Genomic DNA, 21094 nt, shown 5'->3' with positions numbered 1-21094 from the left:
TAAGTGCCAGGCTGTCCCTGGGGCTGGGATGGAATGTCTCCATTCTCTCAGGGGCCTGGGCACCGGTCTCAGTGCAGTGGGAGGGTGGGCAGGAGGGGGGAGGGCGGCACAGCGAGTGTGCAGTGGCCCCGGGGGGAGGTGAGGGGACAGGCCCCGGGGGCGACGCGGACCCTGGGAAGCTGTGACCGAAACTCAAGAGGTGATGCGGGCGAAGCGTTTAGCGCGGGTCGCAGTTGCGGTGTTGGAGGGAGGTTAATGGATACGTTCTAGGCGGCGGCATCAGGCAGGCTCGGGTTCAAATACCGACAACCGCGCTGAGCCTCAGTTTCCTCATCTGTTACATGGGGGAAATGGACTATACGCCCCGGGGCAGGCGGCAGGGAGGCACAGGAGCGCTCCATACCCACCTGCCCGCGGCCTGGGCACGGCCCTACCCCTGCGGGCGCCCGCAGCGTGAGGACCCTGGAGCGGGAACCCAGCAGGGGCGGCGGGCGGGGCTGTAAGGGGCGGCGCTGACCGCGCCCCGGGCGGAGGGGCGGTGCTCCCGCCGGCCGGCACCGGGGTAGTGTTGGACGCCTCCGGCCGCAGGGGGATCCGGAGGTAGGGGACTGCGCGGCGGGTGCGCGGGCTGGGGTTCGGGGCGCGGGCCTGGGTGCGCCCGGCCCAGGTGGGGAGGGGCGCTGCGAGAAGGAACGGGGAGGGCTCTCCGCTTCCCGGGCCACCTGTTCCGAAGGGACATTCGAGTGCGCAGCAACTGGGCGCGGCGGTCCCCAGCTGCCGCCTCCGCGCCCCTGCGCCCCGAAGTTGAGCACGGTGGCTGGCGCGGGAGCCTGGGCCCTACTTCGGAGGCGCGCCCCTTCTCCGAGCAGCCCTCGGAGCAGCCCCGCCCGGGCTGGGTTCGCGGTGGAGTAGGGGGCGCGGGGGCGAGAAGCCCGGGTCCCAGTGTGGGTCGCGCTGCACTGTCTGGCGGCGCGGACCGTCCCGGGGGCCCGGCCGCCCCGCAGGGCTCGCCCCTGGCCCAGGAGTGCGTGCAGCTGGGGAGGGCGGCGCGCAGCGGCCGGCCGGAGGGGGGCCGGCCGGGACAGGGGATGCTGAGGCTTCGGACTCGCCGAGAAGGGGAAGGGCCCTCCAGGTGGCGGGACGGCCTGGGCGAGAGCTGGGAAGTGAGAAAGTCCGGGCTCGGCGCTCCCTCCCAGGATCCGGATCCGCGGGCGACCCCTCCTTCCGGCGTGCTTCGCTCCCTCCCTCGGCTCCAGATGGGAACGGCCGAGTGGATTAGGAGCTAGGCTGCGCCGTGGGGAGGTCCAGCCTCGAGTCCACCCCTCCTCCCTGCCCGGGGGTGGGGGTGCCCTGGCCTCGGGCCCCTCCGGTACCTGGGGGCGGAAGTTCCCACCCGCTGGCCACTCCGGGCTGAGCCTCTGGCTCTGAGAGGGTTAAAGGCCAGCCCCCTTGAGCCCACCCTCTCTCGGGAGGACGCCCCCGTAGCCTCCCGGAGATGCTGAGTGATGGCCCCGCACCGGACCCGGGGAGTCACCAAAAGCGGTGTATCCGTCACTCACGAGCGGCCCTGGCGCGGCCTGCGCTCCGAGTCCCCAGGCCCTGTCCCCGACGTGGGAGTTCCCAGGTCAGGCCCAAATACGAGAGAAAAGAAAGGGAGGGTCTAGGTGGAGTCCTGTCTGCTCTTCACCTTCCTCCTAAGCCTGGGGTGCCTGTCCCTGCCTGTCCACCAGGACAGCCCCGTATTAAAGGACAAACTCCAAAATGGAAATTCTTAAAAATATGTTCTGTTTCCTTGTACCGACCAAAGCCCTTCAGCTGCCTAGGGTAGTGGGGCTGCGCCCCGTGTGTGTGACGGGCCCGGCCGCCTATGTGGCAGGACGGGCAGCGTCTGAAGTTGTGACCCACCACATTAGCCCAGGCCAGCGGCTCCCAAACCCATCCGCCCCGCGTGGGAGACCGGGATGCAGCGGGGGATGCAGGCCCCCCAAGGTCTGACGAGGCAGCAGGGCCCAGTGCGAGGAGGTGGCTGTGGGGGACATTTTTGGCAAGATGGGAGGAAGGGGCTGCTGAGAAGGGGAAGCTTGAGGCTGGAAACAGCGCTTCCCCACCCCCCAGCCCTCCCCCTCCCCTTCCCTCTCCCCCAGGGGGCTGCCACTCCTGCTTCTCTCCCCTGAGGGTAGGGTGGATGGCCACTCAGCTCTGCCCTACTGTGCTCTCCGGAATGCACTTCCTCCTCCTCCTCCTCCTCTGCAGCTGTTGTCTCCCTGGCTTGGGGGTGGGGAGGGCGATCCTGTCACAGCAGCTTGGTGGCCCTTGAGTGTTACCTGAAGGGATTAACTAAAGAAAGTAGGGAGGAAACCCCAAATTTGCACCACTTTGAGATAACCATCGTTAATATTTGCCCTCTTTGCCTGGCATTTTAAAATGCATTTTTAGCCCTGGCTGGTGTGATTCAGTGGATTGAGCACCCAAGGGGTCACTGGTTCGATTCCCAGTCGGCACAGGCCTGGGTTGTGGGCCAGGTCTCCAGTCAGGTACAAGCGAGAGGCAACCACACATGGATGTTTCTCTCCCTCCCTTCCCCTCTTTCTACAAATAAATAAATCTTAAAAATAAAATTCATTTTTACATATATGAGTATCTTGGCTATATACATGTTTCAAATGGCCTCTCTCAACATTATATATATATATACCCTTTTAAGATTTTATTTTCCGAGAGAGGGGAAGGGAGGGAGAAAGAGAGGGGAGAAACATCGATGTGTCAGACACACTTGGATTGGTTGCCTCCCACTCACCGGAACTGAGGGCCTGGCCCACAACCCAGGCACCAGCCCTGACTGGGAATCGAACAAGCGACCTTTCAGTCCACAGGCCAGCGCTCAGTCCGCTGAGCCACACCAGCCAGGGCTGTTTATATTTTCAACACTTACACATTATAGTTTCATACTCAGTTAATGGCTCTCATTTGACAGGGTTTTTTGTATTTGGTGTGTTTAGATAATGCTACATTGAATTCATGCATAAATTGCTATGTTGCTGAATGTTTCTTGGTAGTTGTGCATCCGAGCCTCCAGAAGGGCTGTACCTGGAGCCAGCCGGCTTGCCACCAGGACCCTGCACGCTTCCTGGGGCTGTGAGTGTGTGTTTCTGGTTATTTCCTAGAAGTGAAATCACCAGGTCAAAGGTTGTGAGTGACCTGGGTCGCTCGGGTTTCTTCAGTTGTTTGCGCTGATCAGTGAGGGGCTTCTCGCCTGTGTCTCTGTGGCCAGCGTCTTCCAGGTTTGGGTTTAGCTTCTCTTTTTGCTGCTGCTGGTGTGTTTAAAGGGCGTGTTTTTAATTGTCATTTTACTTGATCTCTGTGGGTATGCTTTTTGATAAGGCAGACAGTTATGAGCTGATGGGAAAGAGCCAAAAGAGGAATTAGCTGAGAAAGGGGCAGGTCCATAGACAGAGGTCCCAGAGGATGCAGGATGCAGGAGATGGAAGGGCTCCGGCCCTGGTCTACAAGGACCTGAGCTGGTGGGGACAAGACTCAAGAAGGAGGGGCTGGGAGGGCACCTTGCGAGTTGGCTTTGACCTTCCTAGATGGGGAGGCAGAAAAGCATGGGTGGAGAGAGAGAGAGAGGGTTCTGCTCCATGAGCTGTTGACTGGTCTAGTCCCCTTGAGTCTTCCCCTCACACACGTACCCCCCCACTTCCTCAGGAAGTCGAAGGTGTCATTCCTCCTCTTTGACAGATTCCCTTGTTCAGCAGCTGATGAGTGGCAGGGCTGGGCTCAAAGTCGGCTCTGGCTCCCCCGGGCAGAGTGCGAGCCCTTGAGGTTTCTTCCCGTGGGGTCTGCCGTTGCTAATGGGCATCGGGAAGCGCCACCCCCCTCCCTCTGCCTGGAGTGTGGTCGGCCTGTTGTCCCTTCCTCTCCTGTCTGCCTGTTTGTCTTCTTCCTGGACAGACCCCTGTGGGTCCCGGAGTTCATTACGGAACTAGGAGAGCCCCCCACCTTTCCAGGCCCACACCTGCACCCCCTCCCTGGTGCCCGAACTCCCGCCCACCAGGAGCTGACCCCAGAGCAGAGCCCCCAGCCTTCTGGATGGGTGCCTGTGCGAAGTCTGAGCGGGCAGACGGGCAGCTAGCTGGCAGGAGAAGTGACCTTCCCGCACCCGGAGAGGCTGGATTTGAAAGAGCAGAAGCCATTGGCTTGGATATAGGGCTCCATGTAGGCACAGAGCCGGGGGAGGTCCCCCCAACCCTCCAGCTGTCTCTGGGCTTCATTCGCTCCCTGCAAGGTCTCCAAGGCAAGTGGAGGGCGGCTTACATCAACCGAGCCCCCACGAGGTGCCAGGCACGCTGTTACCTGACCTTATTTAACCCTCTCAGGCACCCTGGGCTAGTATTCCTATTTTATAGATGAGGAAACTAAGACTTGGAGTCAGGCCCTACTTCTTCATCACAGTGAGATTTGGGCTCCTGGACCCACTGCAGTCCCAGGTGAATGAGGCTGGGCCACAGGCAGACTCCTTTTACCTGGCAACCGGTGTTGAAGCCCTGCTGTGCCTCGGGACTGTGGGGACAATTAAGCAGATTATTGCCCAAAAACAACTGACCAGCAGCCCCACCCGTGAGCCCTTAGGAAGTGTACACCATCACCCTCACGGAGCTCTGTGCCAAGAGGAAGCTTTCCATAGATGTTAACTCTACCACCTGCCTCCCTCCTCCCTCCTGGATGAGAGGCGGGAGGGTGGGCCCCCTCTGATGCTCGCTGGAGAGAACGCAGGCTTCTAAAACTTCTCTGGACACAAGTTAGCGAACTGTCTCCAAACATTAAGTTACATTTCCTTCGACTCAAGAGACTACTTTCTAGGAAACAGCCCTGTAGAAGTGATGAAGGATGTGCTCGAAAGAGGTGCGAGCGGAGATGCTGCCCGCGGTGCGTCCGTGGGGCAGAAAAACTAGAGCACTTTGCCGGAGTCGGGGAGGCAAGGCGAGGCCTGGGGCTGCCACCCACAGAGCTGGATTCATTATCATATGAAGGGCCGAGCACCTATTTTTTTTAAAGATTTTATTTATTTTATTTTAGAGAGAGGGGAAAGGTGGGAGAAAGAGAGGGAGAGAAACATCTATGAGTGGTTGCCTCTCGCACGTTCCCCACTGGGACCTGGCCGGCAACCCAGGCCTGTGCTCAATCCACTGAGCCACACCCACCAGGGCCAGAACGGCTATTTTCAAGCAGCTTTTCTCAGGTCTAACGTGTACCCGTCGCACCCATGCGTCTTGATGGAGTTTATAGAATGTGCACAGCTGCACGACCTCCACCGGCTAGTTGTGGAACACAGGGGCCCGGCGAGCTTCTCGGTGAAAAGTAAATCAAGGTGTGGGACCGCAGGTCTCCTTCCGTGGGTCCCCTGGGCACGGCTCTGCGTAAACACGACCGCGTGGGATCAGAGGCATCGGAAACGAACCCAAGAGACTATGCCAAAGGCCACAGGAAGACTGGTTGTCACATGCCCCTTCCTGCAGTCTTCCGTGGCTCCACACGCCGCCCCCTCCCGCGCGTGCACCCACACGACCTCTCTATGAAGTCAGACTGACCGGCTACGGCCCCGCCGTTGGCTGAACGTTGCTGTACTCGTGTTGGGCAAATACATAGACAATACTCCAAGGTGTAAAGACAGCAAAGACCACCCATTGCTCACAGCCAGGAATAAAGCTGTCATTACCTTGAGTGGATTCTTGGCAAATGGCAATTCTTCGCACCTATTATGCTGAGGAGGTGCTGGGCAGGGGAGGGGTGGAGGGACATTTTGGGAAGAGGGGATCACATGTTGCGGAAGCTTAGCATTCCCAGGACCCGGTGGCTTTAGCCACAGAGGTGAGTTGGTTTTCCATTCCATTTTTTTTTACATCATTGTCAAAGGCATTGAAAGTGTCAAGGTGGTGGTTCTTTATCCCCCATCACTCTGTCATCACACTTGATGGTGTCCCCACTGGGCGCCAGGCCCTCCCCAATTCAGTGTCATTTACAGTCTCGGGCAGGGTGGGCAGCTTCTGGCCCAGCGTCCACCTTCCTCTGTTCCCAGTTCGCTCCAAGGCCAGAGTCACCCCTGGGGTTCCCAGAGCCTGCCCGAGGTCTAGGCTGTGGGTAAAGCCCAGGGTTTAGGGGGGTGTTGCTCACACGCCTACTCATTTTGAAGGCGCCACCAGCTCCCACTAGGTGCCAGCATGGGTAGCACCAGCAGCGCAGTCCGCAGCACAGAGCTGGGCCAAAACCCAGGGGGCTTCCTGGGTGTGGCTGCCCTGCGCACAGAGGTCAGGAGACTTGCGGGCAGGCATTGCTGGGTGCAAACGCTGCCTCCCACGGTGCCCCACGCAGCGCCCGGGAGGCCCCTTTCCTCTCGGCACCTTTGTGTCTCGTTTGTTTGTAAAATGGGTCCACAGTGGAAGATGTGAAGCCCGAGTAAGGTAGGGCTGGCAGGGTTTCCTGCCACGTGGTGTGTTCTTGGCAAATGCCAAGCCCTTCTGAACTGTGGTTAGGAAGTTCCTGGGCAAAGGCAGGGGTGGGGGGAGGGGATATTTTGGGAAGAGGACAGAGCCTATTGCAGAAACCTGGAATGCTCAGAGCCTGGTGGCTGGAGCAGCACCGTAGAGGTCAGTGTGGCCGGTCAGGAAGCCAGGGAGGAGGCTGGGGTGGTGAGTCCTCAGACAGACAGACAGACAGACAGACAGAGACCTGAGCCACTCTGTGGGTGTGGCTGACTGGAGAGGGAGAGATGTGGAGGAAATCTGTTGGAAGAGAGGTCCTCCCCCATCCCTGCCCTTTGCCTCCCTGGGTTATCACAGTAGCTTCCTAACTGCTTTCATGCAGCCACGTGTCCTCCCCTGTGGCCCAGTCTCCAAAAGCAGCCAATTGTGAAAGATCTCTAACACATACATCACACAATAGTCCTTCCCCCTCAAAATCTCTTAGTGCCACCCCCTCCCAATCAGAGAGGCAAGTCCTTCCGGTGGCCCTGCAGGCCCCTGTGGCCACCGTGGCCTGGCCTCCATGATCTGTCTGACTCCCTCCCCTGGATCGCTCCCTTGCCTCTTTACCCTGCTGTTCCAGCAACCCAGCAGGCACATGGCCCCAGGGCCTTTGCACTCACCATTTCCCCCAACACTTTCCCCCAGATACTCCGCATGGGTTGCACCAACACCAGCTTTTCAGAGAGGCCATCCCGAACTGTTCTATATAAAGTACACACACCTCCCTCTTCCCAGCCCAGCCTCTCTATTGCATTTCTCTCTGTAGCCCATTTCCCCACCTGAGGTATTTCTTGTGAATTTCCTCCCGCTACAATATCAGCTTCATCCAGGAAGCCAAAGACTCTGCTTTGTTCACTGCTATGTGTATTTGCAGACCTTGGAGTGGGGCCTGGCACATAGTAGGTGCTTAAGCATTTGTTGAATGAGGGATCGAGGTGCTGGGCATGATGTCAAGGGCCTGACTGGTTTCTTTCCACGACGACTTTTTGTATCAGGTGGAGCAAGAACTTTCTTACCCGTGTGTTATCTCTCTGGCCTCATCATCCGTTCCTTTGGCCGGGCACCAAGGGCCCTGGGATGCCAGAGAGACCAGTGGTGACGGGCTGTGATGGGCTGCACAGACCGGTGCCAGGGAGACCAGATGAGAAAGGTCTTTCTAGAAGGGTCCTTAGACATCGTCCTTTCCAAGCTCTTTATTTTACAGATGACGAAATTGAGGCTTAGAATTGGGGGTGGGGGTAGAAACCAGGCCCCTTCCTCGGGCAATATCCAGTTAGCAGACTGTTAAAAACAAGAGCCCCCCATCCTGGCAGCATTCTCTGTGTGATTTTTGGGAGTGGCACTGTCTTTTGCCGCCACTTATTTTTTTAATCTTTAATACCGTAAGAAAGGAGAAAGTGTGGCAACGCGGGAGCTTTCTTCCAAGGAGAGTGAACTCAGGACTCATAATTCAGCAAGTGACTGGTACCGAAAGCTCGTCCGCACTCGCCACCGGGCACTAGCGGAAGTCCCAGCATGTACGTGCACATGTCCAAATACGTGGGAGTTCTGAGTGGTGGTGACTTGCAGCTTCCTGAATGCGGCCTAAAGCTCGGGGAGGGTGACTTCATTCTGACGCTGAGAAGTCCACCCCAGGCCACGTGACCTTCAGTCCGGCCGCCAGGGCAGAGCTGGAGTGACTGGTGGGGGACAGGGTCTCGGGAGGAAGGAGGGTCTGAGGCTTGGAGGTGGAGGTACACGGGTGCATGTCCTGCCCCCCACAATTACTAGTCACGCAGTGTTAGGAAGGCTGGGAAGGTCCCCAGCCCTCTCTTGGGACCGGTAAACACTCGGTACTTTTATACACAGAGTCCAAGGCATGCTGCCTTCTTTTGGCCCCGCAGAGGGTGAGGCAGGACAGACTGTGTGAGCAGCACCCCTCCGGGCTTTCGGGGGCAGTTGAGGGATCGTTTACTTATTAAAAAAATGTGTGTGCACCCTGGCTGGTGTGGCTCAGTGGACTGAGCACCAGCCTGCGCACCAAAGGGTCACCAGTTCGATTCCCAGTCAGGACACATGCCTGGGTTGCAGGCCAGGTCCCCAGTTGGGGGTGTGCGAGAGACAACCACACAATGATGTGTCTCTCCTGCTCATTCTCCCTCCCTTCCCCTCTCTCTAAACATAAATAAAATCTTTTTTAAACAATGTATTTGCTAAGGTCTGTGCTGACCACATGGGACTGGACAGTGAGTAAAAGCAGCCGCGGTCCCTGCCTGCTGACCTTGTTGTCTGTGGTGTCACCGTGCCATTGTGTATTTTATTTCTTCAGGAAGGACCTTGAGGGTGCTTTCTCATTGTTTGCGATTGCAAACAAATCCATGACCTATATAAATGTCACTTCGCTGTAGGATAAGGTCAGAGAGGGGGGTGGCAGTGATGAAGGGTGAATGCAAATGTGACGCTGATAGAGGTGGGTCACTTGTGTGGCACCCGGGCCACACCCGGGTGGCCCCGGGGCTGCTCGCCAGCCAGCACTGTGTGAGGTCCGGCTCCCTCCAGCCTCAGCTCTGGCTCTTGGCCAAGCTGGCAGGTGAGAGATGCTATCTTGAGTGTTCCATTTGCATTTCTCTTACCAAACAATCCTCAGTCTTGCTCACCAGTCTCAGGGCCTTGGGCCGGGGATGGCAGGTGCAGTTTTAACTTTCTGGCTGGTATTTTTTTGGGGGGTGGGGTGGGGATATGGACAAGCTTTTTTCAACAAGGAGTCAAGTGCATTCGTGTTTTCTTTTATGGCCTTTGGATTTCACACATAATTCAGAAAACTTGGCCAACGCCAAGGTTATAAAGGAACTCACCCGTGTTTTGCTCTAAACTTTTCTGGGTTTTATTATTTTACATTGGGAGTTTGTCCTGGGGCATGTTCTGAGCTACGGACTCAGCTTGTTCTTTTTCCCTCTAGAAGCTGCTCCAGCACCTGGATCTAGAGATCTGTTTGCTTTATTGGCTGTGCAAGTACCGAATTCTGTGATTTCTGTGTGGTGGTTCCATTTGGTGGCCCCATTTGGCCGTTCCCGTGACTACATTGTTTCAATTATTGAAACTCTAGAATGAGTTACATCCTAAAAGCCCAGGTCTTCCTCACTCCTTCCTCCTTCTCAGCGTTTTCCTGTAGGTTCTTGCTTGTTTATTTTTCTATCTGAGCGTTAGAATCCATTTGTCAAATTCCAGGATCCCATACAGTTTATAAATAGGCTGAGAGAAAATCGACCTGGTTATGAAGCGGAGCCTTCTATGCAAGACTGTGGTTTGTCCTTCCATCTCTTCAAATGCAGAGTTTGTTGCGTGTTCTTCAGGGGCTTTAAATGTTTGCTCATGTAGATGTGGACACCTGGTGTCAGGCTGAACCCTAAGTGACGTGCTGGTTGGGGCTTTGCGTGTGTCACATCTGCTTCTCACTGTTCGCTGTTTCAGGTGTGCGCGTGAGGGTTGCGTGTGCGTCCCACCCCCTCCCAGTACTCTTGTAGTTTTCCAGTAGTTTCTCTTGACTTGTCCAGGAGTACTGTAGTATTTTATGAAAATATCAATAGTTTTAAAGATTTCTGTTCTTTTTTTTATGCTTCTAATTTCTGTCTCTTCTCAAATTGCTTTGATGAATACCTCCAGTGCTAGCGATGGGGAGGGGTGCCTTTGCCTCCTGACCCCCACCTAGGTCTTCAGGGGAGTGCCCCCATGTGGGAAGCTGAGTGCAAAACTGGGTCCTAGCTTTGGTGATGACGTATGTCATTTGGTTCGGGACGTGTCTGTTGATTCCTAATTTGTCCAGGATGAGTGTTGGAAATTTTGTCAGATGTTTTTTAGTGTTTGCAGGGATGACTGTGATTTTCCTCCTTTGATCCTAGAATATGATGAATTATATTAATAATTTTCTAATGTCAAGCCATCCTTGCATTCTGGGAATAAGCCTGCTTAGGTTTTTTTCCTAAACCTCATTAGAGGATATGTTTATTGATTTTTTTTAAAGATTTTATTTATTTTTAGGGAGGCAGGAAGGGAGGGAGAAAAAAAGGAGAGAAGCATCCATGTGTGATTGCCTCTCGCACGCCCCCGACTGGGGACCTGGCCCGCAACCCAGGCATGTGCCCTGACTGGAAAATGAACCTGTGAGCCTTTGGTTCGCAGGCTGGTGCTCAGTCCACTGAGCCACACCAGCCAGGGCATGTTTATTGATTTTAGAGAGAGGGGAAGGGAGGTTGAGAGAGAGAGAGAGAGAGGAACAAGGATGTGAGAGAGAAATGTTGATTGGTTGCCTCCTATATGCACCCCAAGTGGGGATCGAACCTGCAACCTGGGTATATGCCCTGAGCAGGGGTCAAGCAAGCCACCTTTCGGTGCAGAGACGATGCTCCAACTGACTGAGCCACCGACCAGGGCAAGCCCAGTTAGTTTTGATATTTTATTCCCTTAATGTGCTCCTGGATTCCATTTGTGTATGTTTTATTCAGGATTTTTACAGTAATATTCCTAAGCAATATTGGTCAGTTAGTATCTTATGAAATCTTTTTCAGGTTTTCATTTCTCTTCTACTTTAAAAGTTTTTTGAGGTTTCCTGACTCATAATTGTACTATATTCAATACAGTTCTAAAAAGCTTTGGGTTTCCATTATTGCTAGTGCCCTGACCCGCATGCCCCAGTGGGCGGAGTGTCATTTTGCAAAGCAGGAGGTCGGCAGTTCAGTCCCCAGTCAGGGCACACGCCTGGTTGTGGGCCGGTCCCCAGTGGGGGCGCGCAAGAGGCAGCCACACATGGATGCTGCTCTCCCTCTCTTTCTCCTTCCCTCCCCCTCTCTCTAAAAATAAATAAATGAAACCTTAAGAAAAAGTTTGCTAGACTTTTCCTCTAAAAATATCTCGCTCTGGTGCTTCTGTTCTATGATGCTGTTTTATAATCCCGTTTCTTCTGTGAAAGTTGGCCTGTCTAGACAATGTGTCTCTCCCAGGACTGGCCTTGAGCTGCTACAGTTGTCTAGAAATTATTTTTTCAGGTTCTAAATTTTATTTACAAAGTACTATCTTATGACTGGAATTTGTTCTTCCCCCTTTGGTTGAGTTCCTGTTTGGCATTTCTTAGTTTGCTTTCTTCACCATCCTTTGTTTGCTTAATTAGGTTAATGGTGGTTTATGTATTTTATTGAATGTTTTCCCCAAACACTCAGCTCTTTGCCATATTTCTTCGTTCTATGGCTTATCTCTTTTCTAATTTATTTCTGCTTGAATCCACATTAATTCTTCTCTTATTGTTTCTGTTTATTTCATGGTTCTTTTTCCTACTGTTTTTCTCTGGTGTTTCAATTATTTTCATCTGTTCTGTTGTAAGTTACGTGTATTGGAAGCTGTAAATATTTTTCTGATTGGTGCCGCTGTATCCTATAGGTTTAGATTCATGATGTTTTGATTACGGTTATTTTACGGAAATCCTAAAAATTCAGTTTGTAGTTCCCTTTTGATTCAAGAATTGTCCACGAGAGTTTGTTTTTTCCAATTTCCACACTTTTATTGTAATTATAAAAAATTATTTTGATTCATTCACACCAGACAGCTATTGTGTTGGCTACTGTCATTTTTTTCTCTTTTTTTAAATTTAATTTTTATTGTATTTTCTTCCATTACCATTTAGTCCCCTTATGCCCCCCACCTCAAATTCCAGACTTTTAAATTAATTTCTAGTTATTCTGCCTGTGATCACAAAAATCTGTATTTTTTATACTTTGGCTTGTTCTTCAGGTTTTCAATTTTCATGAATGTTCTATCAGTTCTTGAAAAGAAAGAACAAGCCCTGGCTGGTGTGGCTCAGTGGATTCAGCACTGGCCTGTGAACCAAAGAGTCATCAGTTCAATTCCCAGTCAGGGCACATGCCTGGGTTGCAGGCCAGGTCCCCAGTAGGGGGCGCGTGAGAGACAACAACACATTGATGTTTCTCTCCCTCTCTTTCTCCCTCCCTTCCCCTCTCTAAAACAAATAAATAAAATCTTTTTTAAAAAAAGAAAAGAAAGAATATTATCTATTATTAGCACAGAGTGTTTCATATATTGTAGTACCTTACTGATTATTTTATTTGTCTTCTGGATTTGTATTTATGTTGGTCTACTTCATGTTTCTTGGGCTGAGAGATAAATTAAAGTCTCTTATTAGTGTGTTTCAATCTGTTTATGCTGATATCCCTGTACTTTCTTCTTCCTGAAGACTGCTGCGCCGTTATGTGGTGCCTTGTGCATTATCGCGTTCTGAACGGCCCTTCTTCGGCCGATTTAGTGATGTTTGGCGCCAGTTCTCATTGTCTGACATCAACATTATGGCCCCAGCTTGGTTCTGTTTGTATCCGTCTTTATGCCTTTGCTCATTCGGTCACTTTTAACCATTTTAAGTCACTTCGTTGGAATTACGTCCCTTGAATGCAGGATGGAGTTGGGTGTTGCTTGAGATCCAAAGTAAATCTTTTTTTAAAAAGATCAGTGACTTAACCCTCTTCATTGATTCCACGGCAGATACCTTTGGTCTCCTTTCTGTCACACGGTGTGTGCACACGCACGTGTGTCTGTGTGCACATGGAAGGGCCGTGTTCTTGACTCTTTCACTCCGGTTGGTTCTCTTCACTTTTTAGCAATAATGTAGCCCTTCTGATGCTTAGGAAAGCTTGTATTTTTGTTCTCGTGGCTACATTGATATGTATGTCTCTATGTAACATTCCTAGTTACAGTACCTATTGTTTCTCTTCTGTGGACAATAAATTAATCTTGTTTCCTCTTCCTCCCGCCTCCCCTCTCTTGTCTCTACCCCGTTTTAGCTGATACTGTATCGAGGGATTATAAGGTATTTTATTGCATTCATTCTCATGCGTCTGGAAGCTCGAGGTCTGGTGGGGTCCCTGACAGTCGCCATTGCTCACCTATGCGATGGCGTGACAACCTGAAGAAGAGGTGGCAGCAGCTTGGGAGAAAAGTCTGGAGGCAGCCCGAGGCACTCACCTGAGGCAGGTGAGGCACCTGCCACACCTGATGGTGTGGGGGTGCGGGGATGCTCCTGTGGGGAGAAGACAGAGGCGCAGTGACACTGAATTGATGTCATTCAGAAGAATCGGCTTTTTTCGTTTGTTTAATCCTTGCCTGAGGATGTGTTCTACTGTCTGAAAGAGAGAGAAAGGGAAACATCAAGGCGAGAGAAAAGAATCAATCAGTTGCCTCCTGTGAGAATGACCATGGTTAAAGGGGGACCCAACCAGCAACATTTTGGTGCCCAGGGCGTCGCTCCAACCAAATGAGCAACCTGGTCAGAGCAGGAAAATCGGCTTTTAATGGTGACAACGTTTCAGGAACATCTAACCCAATATGTTTCACTTAACTTCTTAGGTCTGTGCAGAAAGCAATGCGGTGTTTAATTGGCAGCATTTTGTAATTTTTAGTGGTGTGTGACAGCAATGCAGCTGTATAACAATTCCTCTCATCCAACAAAACGGGGTAGTGGTTTCCTTATTGGTCACCTGCGCCCTAAAACGTGCTTAATCTTTTAGCAATGACACGTGAGAGAGCCGCTAAGCTTCATCCACTTTCCACCTCCTTCCCCCCTTCCCCGCCAGCTTTGTCCTCATCTTAATCTCTGTTATTTCTTACTGTACTCTGGATGGAGTCTATTCTCTCTTATATTTTTTTGTAGTTTGGTCTTCACTTCTGAAATATTTTAATCTTCTAGTTCTTTCCTGACCTCCATCAGCCCTCACACGCTGTCTGACCATCGCTCCATCTAACCGGCTCTTCTCCAGTTCTCACAAAGCAAAAGGTCTTCAGGTTGAAATTGCTTTTACAAGTTGTTTTAAAAAAATTCATGCTGTAATTATGGATTCTAATTTGATACTTTATTTTATTTTTGATTTTAGAGAGAGGGGAAGGTGGGGAGTGGGGGTCAGGAAACATTGATGTGAGAGAGAAACATCAATCAGTTGCCCCTCGCTTGTGCCCCGACTGGGGACCGAATCTGCAACCCAGGTGTGTGCCCTGACTGGGAGTCGAACTGGTGACCTTGTGCTTATTGGGATGACCCCCAACCAACTGAGCCACACCAGCCAGGGCTCGATTTGAATTTTTATTTGTTGTGTGCCAGATATCTATATAGTGAATTTTCTTTATACATAAGACAACATTAGTGTTCATGTTCCCTTTTTCATTCTTGTAGCATCTTTGGATGGATGCTGTGTTTCTTCCTTTAACATTTTTTTTTTTAATTTGTTGGGTTTTCCTGCATCAGCCATTAACGGAGTTTTGGTGCAAACTGGGAAAGAGGCCAGGTTGGTTCTCCGGGTTTCTCTGCTGAAAGGCTCCCTCCTCTGTTCTGGGAATACACTGTTCCTATGAAGCCTGGCCCTCCGCGGGATCCACTCCACTTCAGCCCTCAGAACCCAGCCTGGGTCCAGAGGCATCCTGCCTCCAGCTGCCAGCCCCTGGTTCGGTCACATCTTCCCTGCGGACAGACAGGAAGGGCTCCCAGAGCCCCCCCCACCCCCACTGGAGGCCCAGGTTCCTGTGCAGGTCCCACCCTCCACTGCGTGGGACCTCAGCTGAGTCCCTTCCCTTCTCTGGGCCTCTGTGTCCCCATGTGAACATCGGAATCTCCAAGGGCCCAGCTCTGGCGTCCTGGGAGCCGCCCGGTCAGCACCAAGCCTGGCAGCAGGGTTTAGAAGGTCTGACCATCACTGTGACCCTGTTCTGTTTGGGTCGCGCTCCGCTGGCACTGGGCCGCCGGACACGGGACCCTGGAGCGGGTCAGAGGTGGAGCATCCCTCTGCAGGGGCAGAGGTAGGTGTGGGCCATGAAGAGGTGACAAGCATCAGGTTAGGGAGCCTCTTCCAGGCTCTTGAACCCAGATCCTGATGCTCCCACGGTGGGGCCTGCAGAGGTGACGTGGGGGGCCAGGCCAGCAGGGGCCTGGTCAGGCCACACCAGCCTCACGTCCTGCTTGAGAGAGCTCCTGGGGCCATAGCAGGGACACCGCCACAGTTAACACCGGCTAGCTGGAGATGCCTTCCCGGGGCAGGGCTGGAACCGGGAGTCTGCGAGGCTGGAGGAGGCGGTGGCAGCGATGTGCAGACTTATTTGACTCGGGCCAGGACTTGGGCCCCAGGTGGGAGGCCCATCCAGGGGGCCGGAGTGTGCTTTGGGCCTGAGGTCACATGGGTATTGGGCCGTGGCCAGCTTGGCCTGTACACAGCTTCTATTCCTGGGTCTTGGGCTCCCGCACCAAATACGGTGCTGCTTGCGTCCGGCACCTTCATCCCTGGCAGGCGTGGCTCAAGGGGCACATTCTGCCTTCCCAACAGGCTCAGACCCTGCCCCACACTGTGGCAGAGCCAGGTCACCCCAGTGCCACCGGGGCCCCAAGCAGCCAGGGCTTCGCTGCATCCAACTGACCGCCTGTCTGTCCGCTCCTCAGTACGGTTCACACTGGGTTAAGAACCCTCGGGACCAGAATAGTCTCTCTCCCTGCAGGGGAAAACCAGGGCGGGGAAGAGGCTTCTTGATTTACATCAGGTCTCTGGCGTTCGGACCCGGTGTGGGGGGATCCAGGCAGCTCCCCTGACCCCCCGTTTCCTCACTCATTCTCACTGGTCCATCTGGTCACTCATTGATTTGCTCCATCCATGCACTTGCCCCTCACCCACACGCAGTGGCTCTGTGCTGACTGACTTCACCCTGAGGGCCAGGCGCCGCTCGGGATGCTGAACAGAACATAGGAAACAGAAGTGTACCGGTCCCCACGGGGTTCTAACCCAAACGAGTACAAACTGTACAGTAACTTGGAGTAAGTATGGGGGAGAACAGACTAAAGCAGACAGCTATGAATGATGGCGGCGTTGTAATTTTAGGGGCAAGAGGGAGGGCTCCACGGCAGGATGATTTTTTAAAAATTACTTTATTGTTGTTCAGTTACAGTTGTCTGCATTTTCCCCCCACCTCTCCCCGCCACCCCAGCCAAACCCACCTCCCTCCCTTGCTGCCACCCCGCCCTTGGTTTTGTCTGTGTGTCCTTTATAGTAGTTCCGGGAAGATGATTTTTTGAGTGAAGGCCGGAGGAAGGTGAGGGAACAAGCAGAAGGAACAGCAGGTGTGAAGGCCCTAAGACAGCAGCATGGGGGGATGGGCTTGGGAAAGAGCAAGGAGGCCAGGTGTGGCTGGGGCAGAGCAGGTGATCGGGAGAGAAGTGGGGCCTGAAGTCAGGGCTTGGGGGACATGCAGGGCCTGGTGCATGTCCCGCCTGCCCCACGTCCTCAGCAGCTTCTGGCTGCCGAGCGAGTGAGTCAGTGAGTGAGCGAATGAATGACACAGAGTAGTTTTCCTGTGTGACTACTGTGTGCCGGGCATGGGGCCAGGCACTGGGAGAGGAGGTGTGCCAGCCCCGATGGCAGTCAGGGAGGTCCATCTGGTCAACTCCTTTCTCATCACGTGTCACCTTCCCGGGAAGGTGACACTTTCTCCAGACTCTGGTGGCCAGTTTGCTCCATTTCAGCCATCACCTAGTGTATTATCTTTGTCTCTTTTCCAATGGTGTCCCCACAGGCCGAGCGCTCCCCCAGGGCAGGGCTGCACCTAACTGTTCTCTCCCCCTGTGGGGCCGAGAGAGGGCACGAACCGTGATGCAAGGAGCCCCAGCCCTCGGAGAGCCTGCGGCCCCCCTCACTGTCTCTCACCATCTTTTGCAGATGGATTTGCAGGCGTGGAGAGCGTGCAGACGGGCCGTGTTCCCGTTGGCGGAGGAGGCTGCCTGCTGAGCCAGGGCGTGTCTCCAGGAGGCTGCCTGGATCCCCACCACACTGCCATGGGGCGCCCAGGCTGGTCAGTTCCAGCCCTTGACATCCTCCTGGTTCCCTGCCCTTGGCCCCGGGGGAGGACCCGGCCGAGTTGCTCAAGTCCTAGGCTCCGGGCACCAGTCTCTGGCCATGAGCCCCGTCTGTCCTGGGAGCAGTTGTTCCCGGCCCTCCGTGGCCCCCAGACTGTGTCCAGTCCCTCCGCCCCTTTCTGCCCAAGTTTCCTGGCCTCTGAAGTACAAGTGATGCAACTTTCCCCTGGGGTTACTGAGGGCCAGAGTGGGTGTGAATTTGGCACTGTGCACTTAGAAGGCACGGAATATGTGGGGGCTGGGATTCTGCTGGGAATGGGCAGAGTCCAGGCCAGTGTGCACCTTCTCTCCCGAGCGCCAGGCACTTTCTCCCTCTCTCTCCCAGGCAGGATGGTGCAGTGGTGAGGACACAGACTCTGGAGCCGGGTGGCCTGGGTTCAAACCCATGCCCTGCCACTTGCTGGCTCTGGGACTCTGCGTGAGTTACCAGACGTCTGCCTCAGTTTCCTCCTTATAAAATGGGGGTGATGATTGCCACCCCATGGGGTAGTGTAAGGGTTTAATGAGTTCATGTGAGTTGGTGCTGAGAAGGCCACCCGGTGTGGGCATGGTAGACAGTATGTATTCAGTGAGCGAGCGAATACATATGACCGGTGGGTCCTAGGGGCCCTGTCTCACAGGTGGGAAGACGGAGGCTCAGAGAGCCGAGTGAGGGCCTTACCCCAGACCTCACAGCTGCTTCAGGCAGACATGAGGTCACCCACATCCCAGCCATTCACACAGTCCTCCGCTTGGGGATGGGGCCCAAGCCTATCTCGTTCCTCCCGGCCACCTGCAGGGCACCCAGAAATGTTTCTGGCTGCTGGCCAAGTGGGCACCACTAGGAGAGAGTGGGGATCCAAGGGCGGCAGTGCTAGCAAAGGTCATGGACAGCAGCCCACCTTTCCTGTCTGTTTCCCCTCCAGACCCGGGTCTGGGAAAAGCAGAGCCCAGGGCAGGGGTTGGGGAAGCCAGAGGTGCAGGAGGCCCAGGAGACCCCAGCGTATCTGAGCCAGGGGCTTCGGGCCTTGGCAACCATCCCCACGTGCCAGCGCCCAGGCCTGCCAGACCCCCGGGGGCTCCGGTGGAAAGTCCCCGCGGCTGCTCAGCAGTCTGCCCTCTTGGACCAGCTAAAGGCCTGGTGTGTGGAGCTGAGGGTCACGTGTGCCGGGCCCGCCATTGCCTTGGCCAGGCAGTCCGGCCTGTGTGCCCGTGGCAAAGGCATTACTTCTGACAACCCCTGCATGTGCCAGACCCTGCCCCGGGTCCCTGATGGCCACAGGTTCTAGGTGGCACTGGGCCGGTCTTTGGGAGCTCAGGCCACAGTCCACTGCTCCCATTTTCCAGGTGAGGAGGGAGATGGGGCTCGGAGCAGTTGGCAGGCTCGTGGGCTCCGGACGCCAGTGTTGGCTGTGGCTGCAGTTTGTAGGAAGTGTTTTCTTGGGCCAGGGGTGGCTGCAGCCTGCCCAAGTGTGGTGTTCATCTCTTGCAGACCAGCCAGTTCCTGCTGGAGGCTCCTGCTGTCATCCGGGGAGACCATGTCCAGGTCCCCGGACTGTCTGCTGTGGCTGCTCCGGAACACCCCAAGCCAGCGGGGCTGTACCCTCTTCATCATCAGCTTCAAGTTCATGTTTTTGGTCTCTGTCATGATCTATTGGCACATTGTGGGGGAGCCCAAAAGCCAAGGACAATTCTCTAACCTGCCTGTCGATGTCCCCTGTCCCCACCTGGTGTCCCCCACACTGCCCCCCAGCACCCCACCTCCAGGCAACATCTTCTTCCTGGAGACCTCAGACCGGACCAACCCCAACTTCCTGTTCATGTGCTCGGTGGAGTCGGCTGCCAGGGCCCACCCAGAGTCCTGGGTGGTGGTCCTGATGAAGGGGCTGCCCGGTGGCAACTCCTCCCTGCCCCGGCACCTGGGCTTCTCACTTCTGAGCTGCTTCCCCAACGTCCAGATGCTCCCGCTGGACCTGGAGGAGCTGTTCCGGGACACGCCTCTGGCGGCCTGGTATGTGGCCACGCAGCGGCGGTGGGAGCCCTACCTGCTGCCTGTGCTCTCCGACGCCTCCAGGCTGGCGCTCCTGTGGAAGTTCGGGGGCGTCTACCTGGACACGGACTTCATCGTCCTCAGGAACCTGAGGAACCTGACCAACACGCTGGGCACTCAGTCCCGCTACGTCCTCAACGGCGCCTTCCTGGCCTTCGAGCGCCACCACGAGTTCCTGGCGCTGTGCATGCGTGACTTCGTGGCCCACTACAACGGCTGGATCTGGGGCCACCAGGGCCCGCAGCTGCTCACACGCGTCTTCAAGAAGTGGTGCTCCATCCGCAGCCTGCGTGAGAGCCACGCCTGCCGAGGCGTCACGGCCCTGCCCTCCGAGGCCTTCTACCCCATCCCCTGGCAGAACTGGAAGAAGTACTTCGAGGATATCCGCCCCGAGGAGCTGCCTCAGCTGCTCAAGGGCACCTACGCCGCCCACGTGTGGAACAAGAAGAGCCAGGGCACGCGCCTTGAAGCCACGTCCCGGGCGCTGCTGGCCCAGCTCCACGCCCGCTACTGCCCCACGACGCACAAGGCCATGAAGATGTACTTGTGAGGGGCCTGCCCGCACCCGGCGTCCGGTGGGGAGGGATGCCCAGCCTCGCTTCCTAGGGAGGCGAGGTGAGGGGTGGGGAGCAGGGAACAGGTGGTCCGAGAGGTGTTATTGGAGGGCTCTGCTGCCTTCGAGCCAGGGTGAAGCTGGTGGGACACCTGGCGGCCAGTGTGTTGTCTCGGGGTAGGGGAAGCAAGCAGGGGCCCCAGGCAGAATCAGCTGGAGTGAGCCGGGAAGGGGTGAGTGGGAAGCACTCTGGGTCTGATGGACAACACGTGGAAGCTGGGAACATCAAAGCGTCTTCCAGGCATCCCAAGGAAGCCAGTTGTTTTGGGGCCCAGGTGGCCGTGGTGGGACCAGCCTTGGAGGAGCCCAAAGCAAGCAGGGAGGAAGGCAGGCCCCCAGATGAGGGGCGCGGAGTCCGATGTGGGAGAGCAGTGGGCAAATTCGGCCTTGAGAGCCTGGGGTAGGGCTTGGCTCTGTCCTGGCTTTGGTTTTTCTCAGGCTGAGGCGGGCACAGCTGGCCTGGGGAGCATCTGGGGGGAGGCCCTGCGTGCCCTTCCCGTCCTTTGTTCCACAGATGTCACAGGAGTGACAGCTGCCCACTCCAGGGGCATAGGGGTGTGGAGTGTTTTTGGCTTGGGAAGCATTCTAAAGGAAACACTCCCACCCTGCTGGTAATAAGAACAGGAAAATAATAAACGTAACAGAGGGCCTCACGGACATCTGCTGCTTCGTGGTTGATAAAACGCCCTTGCTCACACAGCCCTCTCAGCGCCACTCCGCAGGTGGGAGCGCTGCGGGGCTGGAGGTGGCTTGCCTGAGATCCAGCCTAGATCAAAAGGTCTGGGCCAGAGAAAGGTCAGTGCTTGGAAGGGCGAGGCCCCAGCTGGTTGGGGTTGAGTGAGGAAGCTGCCTCAGAGCTGGGCGTTCAGCAGAAGGCCTCCCCTGCAGGACTGGGGGTGCTGCCCTTTGCCAGCGGAGGGGGAGGTGTTTCATCTGGCCAAGCACCTTGTTTCTACCCAACGGCAGGGCCGAGCTCTCGCTTAACTGTTACGGAGTAGTTACATTTATAC

General features: G+C 55.0%; 1 protein-coding gene across 1 annotated transcript; it reads left to right on the top strand.

The window, feature by feature from the left end:
- Positions 1-533: 533 nt before the first annotated feature.
- On the top strand, positions 534-20741 carry A4GALT (alpha 1,4-galactosyltransferase (P1PK blood group)). The gene is made up of 3 exons (XM_071221101.1): positions 534-600; positions 17246-17378; positions 18914-20741. Exon 3 carries the CDS (start codon positions 18960-18962, stop codon positions 20019-20021), a length of 1062 nt encoding a protein of 353 aa, XP_071077202.1. The 5' UTR covers positions 534-600; positions 17246-17378; positions 18914-18959; the 3' UTR covers positions 20022-20741.
- Positions 20742-21094: the final 353 nt, after the last annotated feature.

The sequence above is a fragment of the Desmodus rotundus genome, chromosome 3, assembly GCF_022682495.2.
Source record: "Desmodus rotundus isolate HL8 chromosome 3, HLdesRot8A.1, whole genome shotgun sequence".
NCBI classification, from domain to species: domain Eukaryota; kingdom Metazoa; phylum Chordata; class Mammalia; order Chiroptera; family Phyllostomidae; genus Desmodus; species Desmodus rotundus.
The sequence above is the reverse complement of the archived record's forward strand: the minus strand, read 5'-3'. Positions and strand labels throughout refer to the sequence as shown.